This window comes from Schistocerca gregaria, chromosome 5 (genome assembly GCF_023897955.1).
Source record: "Schistocerca gregaria isolate iqSchGreg1 chromosome 5, iqSchGreg1.2, whole genome shotgun sequence".
In the NCBI taxonomy this organism is placed as follows: Eukaryota; Metazoa; Arthropoda; class Insecta; order Orthoptera; family Acrididae; genus Schistocerca; species Schistocerca gregaria.
This window is the reverse complement of record NC_064924.1, coordinates 16,129,995-16,151,980: the sequence shown is the minus strand read 5'-3', so window position 1 is coordinate 16,151,980 and position 21,986 is coordinate 16,129,995. Positions and strand designations below refer to the sequence as shown.

The 21,986-nt window shown below is 43.0% G+C and overlaps 1 protein-coding gene across 1 annotated transcript in view; it reads right to left on the bottom strand.

The window, feature by feature from the left end:
* The window catches only part of LOC126272749 (lachesin-like), a 398,134-nt gene that overhangs the window by 90,556 nt on the left and 285,592 nt on the right, over window positions 1-21,986 (bottom strand). The window contains exon 5 of the mRNA XM_049975849.1: window positions 8,163-8,326. Within this exon, the coding sequence (XP_049831806.1) occupies window positions 8,163-8,326 (164 nt within the window). The remainder of the gene's footprint in view (window positions 1-8,162; window positions 8,327-21,986) is intronic.

Genomic DNA, 21,986 nt, shown 5'->3' with positions numbered 1-21,986 from the left:
CTACATTCAGGCGCAGGAGAATGTCCCCCATGCCGTAATACTGCTCCCACGAGGCTACTTCGGTGGTGCGGTGCACGTTTCGAGGCCCCGTTCACATCATTGACGGCGTTTGTGGAGATGACTGTCGATCCAGGGTAACAAAAGTGTGATATATATGTTCTACTGATCGACGGACGAATACCAATGGTCGCGTGTGCACTGCAATCGTAACAGGCGCTGTAGTTGGGTCAACATGTGAACAGGTAGGGGTGGTCTGGTGCGAGGCTCCATGTTCAGTAATGTTGGGTGTGCTCCGAAACACCTGCATGTGCAGCAGCATTGTGCCCTATAGGCAGAGATCACATACATCAACATCTATCCCACTTTACAGGGCAGACAAACCTCCGAACTGTGAAGACCCGTGGACGTCCAGCCATTTAGCGCCCAATGGTAGCTTCACTGTCCTACTTCTTTCTGTAGATGTTCACGACAGTAGCTATTGAACATTCTACTAGCTTTGCCGTTTTCGAGATACTCGTTCACGGCTCTGCGTAATAATAAACTTCCCTTTGCCAAAGTTGCTCTTCTCGATGGATTTCGCCATTTGGAGCCCAGATCTTCGCTAGGGTGATCGTCCGTCCATGCGTGCGTCGTTTACATGTTTTTCTTACCGTATCACATTCCCGCAACGCCATCACGCGGCTTCGAAGGACGTGGTTAGCAGTGCTCTATGTTTTGGCTTATCAGTGTTCAAAAAAGGTTCAAATGGCTCTGAGCACTATGGGACTCAACTGCTGTGGTCATTAGTCCCCTAGAACTTAGAACTACTTAAACGTAACTAACCTAAGGACATCACACACATTCATGCCCGAGGCAGGATTCGAACCTGCGACCGTAGCAGTCCCACGGTTCCGGACTGCGTGCCTAGAACCGCGAGACCTTCGCGGCCGGCCTTATCAGTGTTCGTTGTTACTGTCATCGTATGCGCATGTTCTTTTCAGTTATTCGTTTATGAGGTTTGTGACCTAATATAAACGTGTCTCCACAAAAAGTCACTTATTTGCAATACAGACATGCATTGTGTACCTACAAGGCTTGAAACTTTAAATACGTTATTTTGTTCAAAGTCCACTCTACCTAGAACAAGGTCAGTTCAGTTACTGAATCTTACAGTAAAAGAAGCAACTGAGATTGTTTTCGATACCTCTGATAAGATTTTAAACTAATTCATTACAAAGTGAGAGCTACAATCCATGTGACTACAACAGCCAGGACAGTTGAGTTACTACACTGATCAGTCCGAACGTTACGACCATATACCTAACAGCAGGTATGTCCACATTTGGCACGGATAATCCCGGCGTACGGCGTGGCATGGAAGCAGTGAGGACCCGCTTGGTCACTGGACGGAGTTGGTATCACCTCTGCACACACAAGGCACCTAATTCCACTAAATTGCTGGGAGGGGTGATGAGTTTGGACGCCACGTTCAATCACATTCCAGATGTGTTCGATAGGGTTCGGATATGGTGAGCTGGGGTTCCAGCACCACAATTGAAATTCGCCACTATATTCCTCGAGCCACACCGTCACAATCCTAGCCTTGTGACTTGGGACATGATCTTGCTGAAGAATACCATCAGGAAACAAACAGTGTACGACACTCCTTGGTCTTCATCCTGTCTTGTATGACCTCCACTGGCCCCATGAATGCCAACGTTTATGATCTTCCGATAAAAGTGGAGCCGCCACCGACTTGCTCCATTCCGCAGTACAGGTCTCATGGAGCTGTTCTCCTAGAAGACAAAGGATTCATGCCCTCCTATTGGCCTGATAAAGTAGGTATCATGATTCAGTACACACTACTGGCCATTAAAATTGCTTCACCAAGAAGAAATGCTTTCATTGGACAAATATTCATTGGACAAATATATGTGATTACATTTTAACGCAATTTGGGTACATGGATCCTGAAAAATCAGTACCCAGAGCAACCACCTCTAGCCGCAATAACGGCCTTGATACGCCTGGGCATTGAGTCAAACAGAGCTTGGATGGCGTGTACAGGTACAGCTACCTATGCAACTTCAACAGGATACCACAGTTTATCACGAGTCATGACTGGCGTATTGTGACGAGCCAGTTTCCCGGCCACCATTGACCAGACGTTTTCAATTGTTGAGAGATCTGGAGAATGTGGTGGCCAGGGCAGCAGGCGAACGTTTTCTGTATCCAGAAACGCCCGTACAGGACCTGCAACATGCCGTCGTGCATTATCTTGCTGACATGTAAGGTTTCGCAGGGATCGAATGAAGGGTAGAGCCACGGGTCGTACATAACTGAAATGTAACGTCCACTGTTCAGAGTGCCGTCAATGCGAACAAGGGGTAACCGAGACGTGCAACAAATGGCGCCCAATACCATCACGCCGGGTGATACGCCAGTATAGCGATGACGAATACACGCTACCAACGTGCGTTCAGCGCCATGTCGCCAAACGTGGATGTGGCCATCATGATGATGTAAACAGAACATGGATTCATCCGAAAAAATGACGTTTTGCTATTCGTGCACCGAGGTTCGTCGTTGAGTACACCATCGCAGGCGCTCCTGTCTGTGATTGCAGCGTTAAGGGTTGCCGCAGCCATGGTCTCCGAGGTGATAGTCCATGTTGCTATAAACGTCATCCAAATGTTCGTGCAGATGGTTTTTGTCTTGCAAACGTCGCCATGTGTTGACTCAGGGATCGAGATGTGGCTGCACGACCCGTTACAGCCATGCGAATAAGATGGGTGTCATCTCGAGTGCTAGTGATACGAGGCCGTTGGGATCCAGCACGGCGTTCCGTATTACCCTCCTGGACCCCCAGATTCTATATACAGGTAACAGTCATTGGATTTCGACCAACGCGAGCAGCAATGTCACGATATCATAAACGGCAATCGCGATAGACTACAATCCGGCATTTATCCAAATCGGAAACGTGATGGTACGCATTTCTCCTCCTTGCACGAGGGATCACAACAACGTTTCAACAGGCAACGCCGGTCAACTTCTATGTATGAGATGGTGGTGGTAGTTAGTGTTGAACGTCCCGTCGACAACGGGGTCATCAGAGACGGAGCGCAAGCTCGGGTTAGGGAAGGATTGGGAAGGAAATCGGACGTGACCTTTCAAAGGAACCATCCCGGCATTTGCCTGAAACGACTTAGGGAAATCACAGAAAACCTAAATCAGGATGGCTGGAGACGGGATTGAACCTTGTCCTCCCGAATGCGAGTCCACTGTGCTAACCACTGCGCCACCTCGCTCGGTGTGTATGAGAAATCGGTTGGAAACTTTCCTCATGTCAGCACGTTGTACATGTCGCCATCGGCGTCAACATTGTGTGAATGCTGTGAAAAGCTAATCGTTTGCAAGTCACAGCATCTTCTTCCTGGCGGTCAAATTTCGCGTCTGTAGCACGCCATATTCGTGGTGTAGCAATTTTAATGTCCTGTAGTGTACCACGTAATGCTTTGTGAATGCACCAGCATCCAGTGCCATTAGTCGCATGCCCACTGCAGTCGGAGTTGTCGACGTCTTAGTGTCAACATTGGCACATGCGTGGGTCGTCGACTCCAGAGGCCCATCGTTAGGAGTGTTCGGTGCACTGTATTTCCACACACAGTTGTACTCTGCCCACCATTAAAGTCTGATGTTCGTTTCTCCGGCTATCAGAATCTGCCCTACATCTACATCTACATCTAAATTTTTACTCCGCAAGGTACCCAAAGGTGTGTAGCGGAGGGCACTTTACGTGCCACTGTCATTACCTCCCTTTTCTGTTCCAGTCGCATACGGTTCACGGGAAGAACGACTGTCTGAAAGCCTCCGTGCGCGCTCGAATCTCTCTAACTTTACGTTCGTGATCTCCTCGGGAGGTATAAGTAGGGGGAAGCAATATACTCGATACCTCATCCAGAAACGCACCCTCTCGAAACCTGGCGAGCAAGCTACACCGCGATTCCCAGAGCCTCTCTTGCAGAGTCTTCCACTTGAGTCTGCTAAACATCTCCGTAACGCTATCACGGTTACCAAATAACCCTGTGACGAAACGCGCTGCTCTTCTTTGGATCTTCTCTATCTCCTCCGTCAACCCGATCTGGTACGGATCCCACACTGATGAGCAATACTCAAGTATAGGTCGAACGAGTGTTTTGTAAGCCACCTCCTTTCTTGATAGACTACATTTTCTAAGGACTCTCCCAATGAATCTCAAACTGGTACCCACCTTACCAACAATTAGTTTTATATGATCACTCCACTTCAAATCGTTCCGCACGCATACTCCCAGATATTTTACACAAGTAACTGCTACCAGTGTTTGTTCCGCTATCATATAATCATACAATAAAGGAGCCTTATTTCTATGTATTCGCAATACATTACATTTGTCTATGCTAAGGGTCAGTTGCCATTCCCTACACCAAGTGCCTATCCGCTGCACAGCTTCCTGCATTTCGCTACAATTTTCTAATGCTGCAACTTCTCTGTATACTACAGCATCATCCGCGAAAAGCCGCATGGAACTTCCGACACTATCTACTAGGTCATTTACATATATTGTGAAAAGCAATGGTTCCATAACACTCCCCTGTGGCACGCAAGAGGTTACTTTAACGTCTGTAGACGTCTCTCCATTGATAACAACATGCTGTGTTCTGTTTGCTAAAAACTCTTCAATCCAGCCACACAGCTGGTCTGATATTCCGTAGGCTCTTACTTTGTTTATCAGGCGACAGTGCGAAACTGTATCGAATGCCTTCCGGAAGTCAAGAAAAATAGCACCTGCCTAGGAGCCTGTATCTAATACTTTCTGGGTCTCATGAACAAATAAAGCGAGTTGGGTCTCAGACGATCGCTGTTTCCGAAATCCAGGTTGATTCCTAGAGAGTAGATTCTGGATTTCCAAAAACGACATGATACTCGAGCAAAAAACATATTCTAAAATTCTACAACAGATCGACGTCAGAGATATAGGTCTATAGTTTTGCGCATCTGCTCGACGACCCTTCTTGAAGACTGGGACTACCTGTGCTCTTTTCCAATCATTTGGAACCTTCCATTCCTCTAGAGACTTGCGGTACACTGCTGTTAGAAGGGGGGCAAGTTTTTTCTCGTACTCTGTGTAGAATCGAACTGGTATCCCGCCAGGTCCAGTGGACTTTCCTCTGTTGAGTGATTCCAGTTGCTTTTCTATTCCATGTACACTTATTTCGATGTCAGCCATTTTTTTCGTATGTGCGAGAATTTAGAGAAGGAACTGCACTGTGGTCTCCCTCTGTGAAACAGCTTTGGAAAAAGGTGTTTAGTATTTCAGCTTTAAGAGTGTCATCCTCTACTTCAATGCCATCATCATCCCGGAGTGTCTGGATATTCTGTTTCGAGCCACATACTGATTTATCGTAAGACCAGAACTTCCTAGGATTTTCTGTCAAGTCGGTACATAGAATTTAATTTTCGAATTGACTGAACGCTTCACGCATAGCCCTCCTTACGCTAACTTTGACATCGTTTAGGATCTGTTTGTCTGAGAGGTTTTGGCTGCGTTTAAGCTTGCAGTGAAGCTCTCTTTGCCTTCTCAGTAGTTGTTGTTGAACCACGGCGGCTTTTTCCGTCCCTCGCAGTTTTACTCGGCACGTTCCTGTCTAAAACGCATTTACGATTACCTTGAACTTTATCCATAAACACTCAACATTGTCAGTGTCGGAACAGAAATTTTCGTTTTGATTTGTTAGGTAGTCTGAAATCTGCCATCTATTACTCTTGTTAAACAGATAAACCTTCCTCCCTTTTTTTATATTCGTATTAACTTCCATATTCAGGGATGCTGCAACGGCCTTATGATCACTGATTCCCTGTTCTGCACTTGCAGAGTCGAAAAGTTCGGGTCTGTTTGTTATCAGTAGGTCCAAGATGTTATCTCCACGAGTCGTCTCTCTGTTTAATTGCTCGAGATAATTTTCGGATAGTGTACTCAGTATAATGTCACTCGATGCTCTGTCGCTTCCACCCGTCCTAAACATCTGAGTGTCCCAGTCTGTATCTGGTAAATTGAAATCTCCACCTAAGACTATAACATGCTGAGAAAATTTATGTGAAATGTATTCCAAATTTTCTCTCAGTTGTTCTGCCACTAATGGCGCTGAGTCGGGAGGTCGGTAAAAGGAGCGAATTATTAACCTAGCTCGGTTGTTGAGTGTGACCTCCACCCATAATAATTCACAGGAACTATCCACTTCTACTTACTACAGGATAAACTGCTACTAACAGCGACAAACACGCCACCACCGGTTGCATGCAATCTATCCTTTCTTAAGACAGTCTGTGCCTTTGTAAAAATTTCGGCTGAATTTATCTCTGGCTTCAGCCAGCTTTCTGTACGTATAACGATTTCAGCTTCGGTGCTTTCTATCAGCGCTTGACGTTCCGGTACTTTACCAACGCAGCTTCGACAGTTTACAATTACAATGGCGATTGCTGCTTGGCCCCCGCATGTCCTGACTTTTCTCCGCACTCTTTGAGGCTGTTGCCCTTTCTGTACTTGCCCGAGGCCATCGAACCTAAAAAAACTGCCCAGTCCACGCCACACAACCCCTGCTACCAGTGTAGCCGCTTGCTGCGTATAGTGGACTCCTGATATATCCAGCGGAACCTGAAACCCCACCACCCTATGGCGCAAGTCAAGGAATCTGCAAGCCCACACGGTTGCAGTACCGTCACAGCCTCTGATTCAGACCCTCCACTCGAATCTTTACCAAAGATCCACAGTCAGTCCTGTCGACGATGCTGCAGATGGTGAGCTCTGCTTTCATCCCGCTAACAAGACTGGCAGTCTTCACCAAATCAGATAGCCGCCGGAAGACAGAAAGGATTTCCTCCGATCCATAGCGATACACATCATTGGTGCCGACATGAGCGACCACCTGCAGATGGGTGCAGCCTGTACCCTTCATGGCATCCGGAAGGACCCTTTCCACATCTGGAATGACTCCCCCCGGTATGCACACGGAGTGCACATTGGTTTTCTTCCCCTCTCTTGCTGTCATATCCTTAAGGGGCCCCATTACGCGCCTGACGTTGGAGCTCCCAACTACCAGTAATCCCACCCTCTGCGACCTTCCGGATCTTGCAGACTGAGGGGCAACCTCTGGAACAGGACCAGCAGCCGTGTCCGGCCGAAGATCTGTATCAGCCTGAGACAGAGCCTGAAATCGGTTCGTCAAACAAAATGGAGAGGCCTTCCGTTCAGCCCTCCAGAATGTCTTTCGTCCCCTGCCACACCTCGAAACGACCTCCCACTCTACCACAGGTGACGGATCAGCCTCAATGTGGGCAGTATCCCGGGCAGCCACAGTCGTAGTCCGATCGGGGGATGCGTGCGACGAGCTGGCCGTCCCCAATAAACCCCCATCCGGACCCCCACAGTGATGCCCATTGGCAACAGCCTCAAGCTGGGTGACCGAAGCCAACACTGCGTGAAGGTGGGAGCGAAGGGATGACAACTCAGCCTGCATCCGAACACAGCAGTTGCAGTCCCTATCCATGCTAAAAACTGTTGTGCAAAGAACGTCTGAACTAATCTACAGAGAGCAAAAACTAATCGACACAAAATTTAAACGGTTATTAAAATACAAGATTGCCTAGTAAATGCAGTAATGCTGGTATTTGCGCACTGCTGACAAACTGCTCGGCGGCAGAAGGAGACTACGCGAATTTACACTGTTCAGCTACTAAAACGCGATGCTACAACTCTCAAATACAATAATACGCCCGAAATTTATGAAATAAACAATTCAATTACCAAAAACACGCAAAGAAATTAAGAATTAAACTATGTAGCAAATAACTGAGCTAAGAGTATACGACTTTCTGCTGGTAGCTGCTTATCCGACGGCGGCAGTGAACACACTCTCGGTCAAACTCAGTTATAATGCGCGCCTTCCCCATACTACATAGGAAAAGGACACTGTATTAAAAAGAACCTGTCGAAATCATTGACAAGAACGAGAGACAGGATGGTAGGACATGAGGTATTGGTTACTATTCATGTCGAATCAGGAAATGGAAAGCTGTCCATGCAGTGTGTACACCGTTTCGTGGCTTGACTGCTGTGTGGGGTGCCGCTGCTGCCGCCTCACCGTGTGCTCGCCCAGGTTGCGGACGCGGCAGTGCAGGAAGGCGGTGCCGCCCAGCTGTGCCGTCACGTTGGTCACCAGGTTGGAGTCGAACTCAGGGTCCGGCGGCCCTGGGGGCGGCCGTGCGGCGGGAGCAGCCGTGCTCTGCGCCTCCGGGAAGAAGTCGCCTGCGGGCACACGGGGGTCGCGTCCACAGTGCCATGTTGGAGCATCTCGCAGATCGACTTAAATCATTCAGCCTCTCGCGTACTTTTAACTTTTGAGTAACATATTTCTATGGTACGACTGAGTGTCCCCTGCTATTCACAACTCACACATTGCAAGGTAACAGAAAATAAATACTTCATGGAAGTACCATAAAGTTACCCATACCTGACAACTTTCAAAAACAGAAATCCAGAAGATCCCAAATCACAGAAACTTTAACACGTGCATGTAAACATAGCGATAAAAAGACTACACAGAAAGAGATTACAGATAATGTTGACACATATAATGTAGGTTACATTTCGAACTCTGAGTTAGGTACTCACACGAGTTACTTGCTGATGAGTATTCATTTTTTGTCATTTAACGCTGGGAACAGTTTACACAATACACAAAAATGAGCTTTTCTGCTCTTGATCTAGCAAGCCACAATATGGACGACACTGTCAAAACTACTAAACTGAACATTTATTTACACTTATTTACAAAATTTTCTCAAGTTCACAAAACACTGGCTATATTCCCTCTTCCTCACAGGCTGCATAGGAGTGATGAACATGAGTAGCTTTCCTTACTTTCTTCCGACATTCTCAAGAGAAACTATTTATGTAACATGGATCGATGATTCTTCTTTTCAAGAGATGGATCCCAGAGTTTCATTCGACACGGAGGACCTAAACTGTGATTCTTCTTCACCAAGCTGAACACACGCTCACACTCAGCATTCCTGTACGGTAGAGTGAAAACAGAAAGCATTAGCCTGGATGACCTATCGTACTTAGGAACACCATCAGCTCCACGAATGCTCATCAACGGACCCCACTTGGTATCATCTGTCAAGTTCTCGCTCTCAACAGTAGCACAGTCATCAACCAGGAAAATGAATTATTTTTCCTACTGCTATCCTTCATTTTCGTATTGCTGGCGTGTTTAACTGACTTAATATGATCTATTAATTCAGTTCTTCCGCCGTAAAAAATGTTTATATCACGCGAACACATCCAACAGAATGCGAAAGTTTCATCTTTCCGTGATCGCATAATACACGGAAATTCAGCAGACTATGCATCACTAACAGACTGATGATAATGTTTCTTAGTTGAACTCCTCACGAAAACACTAAATCCCAAAGAATTCGTCACACAATTACACGAATACGAAACATACAGCAAACACCGCATAAAACCAAGCAAAAAGAAAATCTTTCCCGCTAAAATTCAGTCGAGGCACAAAGAGAAGAATGCAGCAATAAACTGAGAGATGTGATTATCGATAGAATTTTCGATCGACTTTTGCCACATAGAGTTAATGGCAAAATCTCAGCAATATTCTGTGAGAAGGGATTATCGATTATATTACCGGTCGACTTTCCGTTAAATTTCAACACTCGCATGTCAAAATAGCAGCTATTATCGAAACTCAGAACTGAAATACTATATGAATGCAGTGGGCGGGGAAAATCCCGTGAGTTGAAAATCCGAAAAAAACGATGTTCATCCGGAAAACCGGGAGACTACCCCAAAATCCGGAAATCTTCAGGAAAAACCGGAAAACTTGACAGATATTGTTACCATTCCACCACAGTTCCCTTTTCGCAATTACTACCACGTGGCAGACAACGTGGGTTCTGCACAGGTCATAAATTCAGCTCTTTTCCACACAAGTGTCACGATGTCACGCACGTACCACACTTGCTCACGTAACTGATAAGGAATACCACTGTATCAGTACCCAAGAGCTTCCAGACAATCATAGTGAAATATTTTAGATGACCTGAACACTAAATTTTAATAGGGAAGTAGGCTGAAAAGTAGGATTATTACGTTGAAGCAGCTATGAGAAATTAGAAATTTTCACCATTGGAGTTAAGATATTTAGTCGTAACAAAGGATTAGAACTTTCTGCAATACAGGTGACAGCAGTTTGGGCATGAAACAATTCGGTGTCAACCATATGTCTCCTTTCGTAATTTTGAAAGCGATAACTATATTGTAATGCAGAACGTTTCCAAGTTTAGAAGAAGAGTGAAATAGTTTGAATCGAAATCTATAGGGACAAGCTTGACATCCTGAAGCCTGCGTATCACACGGCGACCAGATTCAGGAGTGGAGAAGCTCTCCTCAGTGCTCAGCATGCCTCCACAGGGCACCCAGCGCCTAGCATTCAGAATGCTCTGCTGCAGTTACTGTGGTCAGAGCATTTGCAACACTTTATTGATTCCATCTGTTCTAGACCGGTTGCTTTCAATATCGTGTTCTAATAGCTGCCTGACATAGAACAGTGATACTTGTGGCTGGCCTCAGCACTCTTTATGTTCGACATTTCGAAGATCTTCTCTAAGTTTACAGGTATCAACAGCGAACGCCCCCCTTTCTCGTGATATGCATGACGTTAAAAATGTCCATACGAATGTAGAGAGAATGTCAGGACCTGTAGCTGCTACCACTGGTCCACGATCATCAGCACGAGGGTGTGTCACGGTTCAGAACCGCCAGAAACCCAGAGGAGGTGCTGTAATGGCGGAGTCTGGCGGTCTCAATCAAGCGTAGGACATCCACTTACAACGCTGTTTCCTTATGGTTCATCTATATTTTTTAAATAATTTTTTGCATTAATATTTTGGCTTGTTGGTACTATATTTTCTGTATATGTAAATTGTTATATACTGGAGGCTGAAGTTATTTGCATTGTATGTGAGTAATGTATGTAAAATACTACGTAGATTGTTTATTACGTAAAATAATTTTCTGGTGACATTTTGTATTTAAAAATAATTATGTGTCTGTACTGTTCATGTTGATGTAAATTTGATTATTGTAAGAAATGGTTACTCTTAGGAACAATGTATGAAATAGGGGTTATCTAAAAGCCAGTGTGCTCTTGTTTGAAACGAAAGTGGCTCTAGGGAGTGGAAAATTTTGAAAGGGCGAATTGGCTTGCTGCCTAGAACAAGCGCGGGAAGTTAGTCACACAGTCTGTAGGCAGCAGTGGTTGAGGCAACACCCTTGTGGAGCAGGAGAAGCTTTACCTGCAAATTTCCACAAAAATGCCTCGGATGAAGACTGAAAACAGTTTACCTGCGAGTTGTTGGGCTACTGAATGTAAAACTGAACGACGCCAAGATGAAAAATTGATCCCATACAACAAGATACAAGCAGGCTGTACCGTGGCTAGTATAACCGTCATAATTTTTCGCCACCCTCAAGCTTACAGCGACCATACACGTTTTTTTTTGTATTTTACTTTTTTATAGTGTGAACAATTAATTTACATTGTGTTTTACTAGTAAATAACCATTCTTGAAGTTTAAACAAACTGGTTCACCCTGTTAATTCATATTACTCAAACATCTATATAGGTTCCTTCCTGGTTGATTAATCCGAGTATCCTGTTTTAGAAACTCATGAAGTGCCATGTTAATAGAAAGAGCCACTGTTTAAATTCTTTTTTTGTGTAAAAGGTTGTCTTAGTTTTTTCGCTGGAAGGCATAATTAGAATTTTAGATAGAGTAATAACACGTCCATCCTTTATTATATTACGCAAAAACAAAGTGAAACTATTCTTGTTTTATAAGTTTTGTTAACTATTGCAAAGTGTTATAGTAAAAGTTTGTTTGCATAAATTTCAGAGTGAAGCCAAGTTATTAGAATCTGTTAAATAACTGATAGTTACATCAAAGAGTAATAGCTTTTGAAAGTAAATTCCAGCAAGAAAGAGGTTTTCTGGAAGTGAAATGTTCAGTATAAAAAGTGTGTGCTTTAATATCTAAGTATTTTAGTATTTAAGTTTGTTAGTTATGAAAATTTCTTTTCTTAAGGTTTCGACTGGCCAAATTTTTTAGTTTTCTTGAAGTTATTACTGCTCTTTTTCTCTTTTAAAAACGTAATGTTTAAGGGTGTACTAGTAAAAAATTCCAGTGTCTGCAGCAGTACTTTTTACGTGGAGTAATATTTATTTGAAGAAGAAACTTAAACAGTAGCAAGAAAGTAGGCAAAACTCATACTTCTGCTTTTCGAGTACTTCACTGTTTCATTGCCTGATGAGGCTGGCGAACGTTAGCACATATTTTAAACCACTAAACGAGCTTGGAACTGAGTTGTCCTATCTTCAATATAGTACTATTCACACTGCATTTCTTTCTAACCGCTGGGTAATATCTTAGGAAAAGAATTGAGTTGTCTGATTTACTTATCCATTACACACAACACAAGGTCAAATCCTGTAATAATCCTATTGATTAACTTTTCCTATTAACAGGACTATCCTACCAGAGCGTACTTTATTTGGAAACTAAAATAAATTTAGTGAGAGGGTTATACGTAGCAATATAGAGACAGGATTTTCTGTTATTTAGGTAAAAGCATATAAAATTACAACAGTAGTTGAAGGGTTCCACATTCTCCACGTTTCACTGATGAATACTTCTGATACACGTCAACTGACTTCGTACCACACATCTATTTACCCACGCAGTTCTGTAGCCTGTCGCACAACTGTCTGCTAGAGTGATACAGATGTACTTTAACGCAGGTCTACATAACATGAATTTCTTAGACCTGATCTCCAATCAGAGGAAGCCAATTTATCTTGGCTTCCAGGCGCAGATGGTATGGTTGCGACAGCAGATATGTGGACTGAAAACGACGCTGGGCTTGTATAGCAGCAGCATTTTCAGTCCTGTTGATTTGGTGTCACAGCTCTCTCTGTCCGTGGACATCTTCTTATATGGGGAAAGTACATTAGATTCCCGTGGAGTGTCTACCTTTCTGACAAGATACAATCTGGACACACCTGATATATTTAATGTGAATCCCTCCCGACTTATCTCAATCCCCGAGTGAACGTTAGCCGATAGAGTGCACTTATCACGCACGTAACCGGAGACAGGAACTACAGCTGTCTCACAACATTCATCAGCGACACACTGCGGGTTACACTGTTGAAATGTCGGTAGAGTGTTGCACACATCTTTTGGAACCTACTGCGTTATTTGCCTTAACCCTGCTTCGCGCTGATGGTTGATATGGACTACAGGGTATTAGTAATGTGACGGGCTAATGGATCTTGCCATTCACAAATACTTTCTATCTGGCTGATTCTCTCGCTTTCGCAGTCTGCCTACACATAGTGACTCTACTTACTACACAACTCCTGCACAATGAACACTGACTTATAATTTTATCTTCATTGTGCTAACAACCAAGAGCAACTACTTCATGTGGCAACACGGTTTAGAATGAACTATAATTTGTCACTTTCTTACAATACTGTTCAAAGTAATGGTTGAGTTACACGACGGAACCCTACCACACACATGTGTTCGTCTGGATGGACTTTGCAATCTTCGGGCCATATTTACTACCATTCATATGCTGGTAAAAGAGTTCGTGCAACACTGACGGCACTGTGGGTGTTTTCTGTCACCTTCAGAGAATCTCACAAAGATTCTCTGTCAGTCATTTAGAAAGCTTTTTCCATTACTTAAAAATCCAGAACAGGAACATATCTCCTACAATTCAATTTCCTCTCTTTCTCTATTAATTTGTTAGCACATTTTCTAAGGCGAAGTGTGTTTTCCTGATATCGCTAATGTCCTTATAGTGGTGTTTATAACCCTTATTTTCAGATACCATTGTTGCCTGACAACACTCTAAAAATGTCGACCTTCCGGTTGTGAGCGTGGTGGTGGGAGGCAGGGAGGCGGGGTGCTGAACGATTACTGATTTCATGTGTTTCTAGAATAATGCGAAAACCGCTTCCTCTAGCGGAGTTATTTTCTTCTGTGAGTAAGAGTTAGCATACTGCCGGGGCCGGAATAACAGCAGACATTAAAAACAGTGTTTTAATGGTATAAAACTAATGTTCTTGTTAAATGAACTCGGTGAGGAACAAATATTAAATGTGTGTACCACATGTAAGTGCAATAGAACCTGCCGGCCGCGGTGGTCTCGCGGTTCTAGGCGCGCAGTCCGGAACCGTGCGACTGCTACGGTCGCAGGTTCGAATCCTGCCTCGGGCATGGATGTGTGTGATGTCCTTAGGTTTAAGTAGTTCTAAGTTCTAGGGGACTAATGACCACAGCAGTTGAGTCCCATAGTGCTCAGAGCCATTTGAACCATTTTTTGCAATAGAACCCTATTATGGGACAAATGATATTGTAGGTGTATGATGGGGTAGAGAACGTGGGGGGAGTGGTTGAGGACAGGTCACCCGACTGCGGTCATGCACTTCACTCCCTCAGAGGTCTGCGAACTGAAGATCGACCAGGCAATTCTCCACTCTCTCTATCCCACTACGTCACAACTACAGGGTACTTCACCAGATTATACGGACACTTCTACACTTCGCCTTATGATTCACTGGCGACGTACTACACAGACATGCCTAGGAGATGTTTATTTGCCACGAAGTGTGTTAACGCTACATGGAATACAGTTATGGCTTACTAATAACAATAACGCAAAATATGCATATGGACAAAATTTACGTAGATCTCAGTGCCCTGCGCTCTGATACAAGGGGGTAACTGATTCTCAGTCACGCTGTACATGTTTCATTATAGTGTTTCATTTGCGTGATGTTGTAAGTAGGCTGCACGGTGTTGGTGGTAAGGGGACTGGGGCGTAACCATGTTGTAGTCACCTGGTGGTGAATTAAAGAGTGAACAGAAAGTTACCACATTTCTCATAACAATTAGTTGTGTCGCTGGTAGACTACATAAATTCCTTGCATTGAGGAACTTGCGGTGCTTGTAGATGTGCAGCACTGAGAGAAGGCACATATTGTAGGGTGAGCGTGATTATATCTAATGGAACAGGACTGATTACTCTCAAGTGTAGAACAGTAATTTGCTGTAATGCATTGATCGACTTGGGTAGAAATATTTCAAGGTCCATAACGCCTTAGGTAACGTAGTACTGTTGCAAAGGGAGCGAATTTCCGCATCTTAATCTCTTAATATGTCGGGAGAGGTGAAGCTGGATTGCTGCACTTGATACCCTCATGCTGTGAAAAGCATTCCATTTTCTGATAATGGAGACAGAGTCAAATACGAACTGAGAGCAAGTCACACCCGGGGCACGCCATTCACTGTGCTAGACAATTGACAGCTCCAACTGTTGAGCCGTCTTACACAGCAATTGACTGAAAAACTGCAGTAAAGGAAAAAAAAAAGACATAAACAAGAGGTCAGTACGGTTACTTTCTCTACTCGCAGAAGAGGACAGGAATTCCTGGGCAAGTATTGTCTGTTTCCAAACCCAAAATGGAGAAGCGTTCGTGATGAGGGAAGATATCTTTCCTGGAAGAACATTAAAGTTGTTGTACAGGATGACTAAGAATCAGTTTCTTCTCTAGCAGTGTAGAACAGTGTGCAGAGATTTGTGTGGATTCTAGTAATATGCATTTGTTGCGTGAGTATTATTAGTAACTTGTATTCCATGTAGTGTTAACGCACTTTATGGAAAACAAAACACCTCACGGCCACATCTGTTTACTGCGTCACCAGTGATTTATAATACGTCTTGCGTAAGTATCGGAATTAATAGGGAAACAGCCTATAGCAAAGTCTTGCGACTCACTTGCCCGCCCTTCAGTTTGCAGACCTACGAGGAGGGAGCCTGTATGACCGCAATCCTGGCCCTGGCTCCCCCCACGCGTCTACCCTCCCCCCACCCCCATACGTCCAGTCCGTAACAGCTTAAGAACACAGTTTACCCATTAATACGATTTGACTGTACTCAGATGTGGTAGACACGTTTCATATTTGTCCTTAAACCTCTCCGTTTGACAGCAATAACAGATTTTACACCACCAAAACACAATTTTCAACAATTGCGTTTTCCATCCTCTGCAAAGCGGAAACTATTAGCCATAGAGGAAAATAGGAGCAATTTTGTAGGAAATTGAATGTGTTTTAATTTCACACTTGGTAAATTTCTCGCTACAAGCCAGGTTCTGAGAATTTTTCAAGAACCACATGAAAATGTGAGGTTTGGAAGTGCCCACCAACACACCCACGCTCACACTGTGCCACTATAATGCAGACGCAAACCTGACATTTTTGTCATTTATGTTTATTGTAAATATGATGTACCTTTTTTGTTTTGTAAAACTTCCGGTGTTATTTATTAACTAGAACTGTGATACATGCTGTCACCTGTATAATTTAATTTTTATTATGATTTATTTATGCTGCGTTGATGCCTGTAGGGAAAGTTAGGAAAAGCAATATCGGTGGCTGAATGTAAAGATTTGTGTAGAAGCGTTGTCTCTGGGCGTCAGTGTGACGTCAGAGCAGAGCACGCCTTAGACTGAGAGGTCAGAGTGACCGCGCCTGTGTGAGGCACAGCTGTCCCAAGCGTGACCGCGGTGGCAGGTGTGAGGGAGTGGCTCCAGTAACATCGCGATCCTGCCTCATAACTGGCCATTGCGAATTACATGGAGCAGTGAGAGCCACAACAAAGACGGCGGCTTCACGTCAGCAACGAACTGTCAAGCTGTTTTATTTTCGTTCACGTTAGAAACTTTGTGAGGCGTCACCAAGTGACATTCGCAGTCAATTTTATACTAATAATAAGTATTGTAAGTAGTAACCTGGTCTTGTCATTCACCAGACTCATTGTCACCTACTTAGGGTCCCAATCAAATGACGCAAATGGCTCTGAGCACTATGCGACTTAACTTGTGAGGTCATCAGTCGCCTACAACTTAGAACTAATTAAACCTAACTAACCTGAGGACATCACACACATCCATGCCCGAGGCAGGATTCGAATCTGCGACCGTGGCGGTCGCTCGGCTTCAGACTGTAGCGCCTAGAACCGCACGGCCACTCCGGCCGGCCGGGGTCCCAATCCTTCCCAGTTATTGAATACCTGGGTGTCGTTGGTTTGATAGTTAAAAGAAAATTATTAAAAGAATATCACTGTCAGTTTTTTGTTTAATAAAAGATATTTGATAGTAATTAATTATGAGGCCTCAAAACATTACCAGTTTTGTTCAATAATATTTAGTCCTAAGTTCATTATTGGTGGCTGAGTGAAGACAACGTAAAATTCATTCTTGATAACTGTGTGAAGACAACGTAAATTCAAGTAACTCAAATTTTAAGTAATTCTGGCAACTGCAAATCAAAGAAAAGTAGAAATCAAGTTCACGTATTTCATATATGTGTACATCGTAATAATGTTGTCATGTTCTGTCTTGGTTCGTAATCCAATTAGATTTTACTAGTCTTTCATATATACATTCGGCTATGAATGGTTATGTTCAGTGCTAAAATACAATGAAATTACAGAATCAGAATTAATTTGCTTTACACAAAATGATAAGTAAAACACCGTGTTATCCAACACCAGGTATCCATTCTGTCAGTCTGTTGAAAACCAACAGTTACTTCTTTCATTCCATAAATTTTCTTAGTAATTACATACCCCAAGTCGGTAGCTTACCACATCCAGGAATCTAGCGCACGTAAGTAAACATTAATCTGAGGTTACCTAAATTATTGTCGTAACAAATAAGTCACCTCCAGTAAACCTTCTCAAATTAACATATATGAGTATCAAGGAAATAAAACTTTATTTACTCATTGCTATTTCGTAAAGTATCGTGTTTCCACAAACACGTGACAACCTACTGTTGCCTCACGAACACCCAAACGGTTACGTATTCATAGTCGTCCGCTTTATCGATCACATAATGCAAGGACAGCACGCATTGGGCTGGCGACCGTGTTATTAATTGCAACGACAGGCACACGGCACTCAGTCGCAATGCCATTAAATTTTATTACCTCGTCACATCTAGATTTCAGCTATAAATAGCCATTTTCAGTGCTAAAGCAAAAGTAAATTACAGAATAAGAATCAATTTACTTTACGTAGAACGAGAAGTAAAACACCATGTTATCCGACAGAAACTACCCATTCTAGTCAGCTTACCATTTGTTACAATCCAACAAATTCGCGGCAGTAGGTGCCAGTATATCACGTGACTGGCGTGTGGGCACAAGGAGGCCGAGATGGTAGTTTAGTACAGCAACCTCAGTTTACGTCATGTAATGCAAGTAACGCTCTGTATGTTATAAATTAACTAACGGAGTTTCATTTGGATACAGTTGTTTAAAACCCCTTTTTTAATATCAGAAATCAGCAAACTTACTTGCATTTTACTTTAAATAGTCAACATATGCCAACTTACAACGTGTTTACTCATATATTAGTGATCAAGCAAAACCTATGCGAAGTATCGTTAAGAGGTTAATACAATTGCCTCAACCAAAACAGTTACATCACTTCAGAAATAAAAAATAAAAAATTAAGTAGATTTTGTTGAAGAAGTTACATATCACTTTGAAATCCACCAAAGGCTAAAACATAGCGTTGTCACTCATTTCATAGTCGTTAAGTGATACGCTAAATATTTAATATAAACGAAATACGAAAGACTTTACAATTCTTATGAAGAACAGTTAAGACAACATAACAAGGCTGATTTAACCAGGTACATTTAATGAATAGTACAAAGGCAAAATTACATACATAAACTATGACGTATATCCAACTGCGTTACGCTGTTTATAAGAAGACATTCAAACAAGCTGCCATTACACCCAGCCTTTAAGACTGAAATTACAATAGTGATTTACTTTTTTGTTGGTAAAATGTATATAGCACTGCTTAATACCAACAAAATGGAACACTGAACGATCCACTAACAATAATAAGTCATGATTCCACGTACTGCGAAGCCAGGTGTTGTCTTTTTAAGGGCAGACTGAAATTCCCGTAATAGATCGGTCCTGGGTCGTGACGTCCCTAGCCTCGTAGCAGGACATGTCGAAGAGCTGCCAAGACCGGCGCCCGCTCACTGAGCAGGTGGATGCCAGGTGGCCCCAGACGGCAGCGTGTCTTCATGACATGCAGAACGTACGCCGACCTGCCTTTCTTAGTCTTGCGCAACAAGTTGACACCCGACCTCCGAGAGGGAGCCGTGTGTGCACTAAGAACCAGAGGGCCAGACGATCTTCAACAAAATCTTTTTAATTCTTTCATTTTTATTTCTGAAGTAATGTAACAATTTTGTGTAAGACAGTTGTGTGAACCTGTTAATGACACTTTGCATAGATTTTGGTGGATCGCTTCAACACTAAGGTATGAGCAAGCACGTTGAAAGTTGGTGTTTCTTGAATATTTCAGAGTGATATGCAAATATGTTTAATGATTTTAGATATTGAGAAAAGGGCTCTAAACTACTGTACTGAAGTGAAACTCTGCTAGTAAATTTGTAACTACGTGGCGTAAACTAAGCCTGCTGCACTTGCTGTAAACTATGACCTCAGTTCTCTTGTGCCTGTACACCAGTACGATCGCATGCTGACATTTGTTGCTTCGCGTTTGTTGGACTATAACTCAAATGGTATGTTGACCAGAACGAACAGCTGGTGTTGGATAAGACAGTATTTTAGTTACTGCCCTGTGTAAGGTGAATTAATTATCATGCTGTAGTTGTATTTTAGCACTGAAGATGGTTATGTAAAGCCGAACTTTAGATATGAAAGAGTAAAAAAGTCTAATAGAATTGCGACTGATTGCTGTGTGCCTGTCCTTTTTACAGTCTGCGGTCACTGTGCACGAGAGTTCCTTACGGAATCAAATCTGGTTAATTGTGTTAATGAATTTTTGTATTATTTCAGTTAGTTTTGTTATGCACTCTTTGCCCTGAGCAAACTCGAAATAACTAGAAAATGCAGGAGTAGAATATGTTATTCACTGTAACTACTTCTTCTACACTTCTCTCCAGTAATGGATCAAGTTTCTTCGACGACGACAGCTTCATCGAAAATCACATTCATCAGACATGCGCTATAACGGTCATATTACGCTGTTAACCGATTAGTAAGGAGGGAAAATTTGAACACCTCAGCGGTAGGGGTTTTTACGATGTTGCTATCACCACTCCCTCCCAACATCCGACAAACGTTTTCGACTACTCATAGTTTTTCCATCATCCGAACTTTTATGGTCTTCGTTGACTGAATTATAAGTGGAAATTTTAAAATGGTGTACACTGTATGTTATCATTGAGCTGTACATAATTTCTGATTTTTCAGTCTCTGAACTTCTAGGTCACAGTGGCTACCTACGTATTAGGTACATTTATTTTAGAAAATTGAGGGGGAATTAATGGTTGCATTTCACGTGAAAAGTGACCAGAACAATTACAGAACCATACGAGACCTTGCAATAATCCCTATTCTAAAGGAAGCAGTTGCTGACAGATGTGAAAATTATCCAAATACATGTTTAATAAATAGTGGTTGCAAAATACTAACACAAATTTTTAACCAAAGAGTAGAAAAACTGGTAGAAGCCGACCTCGGGCGAGATCAATTTGGATTCTGGACAAATGTAGAAAGACGAGAGGCAATACTGAACTTACGATTTATCTTAGACGATAGGTTAAGGAAAAGCAAACCTACGCTTATAGCGTTTGTAGAGTTACAGAAAGCTGTTGTAAATCTTCAGTAGAACGCTCTACTTGAAATTCTGAAGGCAGCAGGGGTAAAACACAGGGAGCGAAATGCGAGTCACAATTTGTACAGAAACCAGACGGAGGAAGAGCAGGAGATTAGCGTTTAACGTCCCGTCGACAACGAGGGCGTTAGAGACGGAGCACAATCTCGGATTAGGGAAGGACTGGGAAGGAAATCGGCCGGGCCCTTTCAAAGGAACCATCCCGGCATTTGCCTGAAACGATTTAGGGAAATTACAGAAACCAAACGGCAGTCACGAGTTTCGAGGGCATGAAAGGGAAGCAGTTGTTAAGAAAATGATGAGAAAGGGTTGTAGCCTATCCCCAGTCTTATTCAGTCTGTATACTGAGCGAGCAAGAGTAAAGGAAACAAAAGAGGAATTTGGAGTAGGAATTGAAGTCCAGAGAGAAGAAATAAAATCTATGATGTTTCCGGATGGCGTTGTAATTCTGTCAGAGACAGCAAAGGAGTTGGAAGAGCACTTCAACGGAATAGACATTGTCTTGAAAAAAAGGATATAAGATGAACATCAACAAAAGAAAAACAAGGATAATGCAATGTAGTCGAATTAAATTAAGGATTAGGAAACGAGACACCTAAAGTAGTAAATGTGTTTCGCAATTTTGGAAGCAAAATAACTGACGATGGCCGAAGTATACCATCGAACATAGATTTATGCGTCAGGAAGTCGTTTCTGAAAGTATTTGTCTGGAGTGCATTCATGTATGGAAGTGATACATAGACGATAAGTAGTTTAGACAAGAAGGGAATACAAGCTTCTGAAATGTTGCGTCACAGAAGAATGTCGAAGATTAGATGGGTAGATTAACTAATAAGAAAGTACTGAATGAAATCAGGGAGACAAGAAATTAGTGGCACAACTTGACAAAAAGAAGGAGTCCGTTGATAGCACACGTTCTGAGACATCAATGAGGGAGAGGGGGGAGGTAAAAATCGTAGAGGGAGACCGAGAGATGAACACTGATTTAGAAGGATGCAGGTGGCAGTATAATTCGGAGATGAAGAGGATCGCACGGGATAGAGTAGCAGGGAGAGGTGCAACGAACGAGTCTTCAGACAGA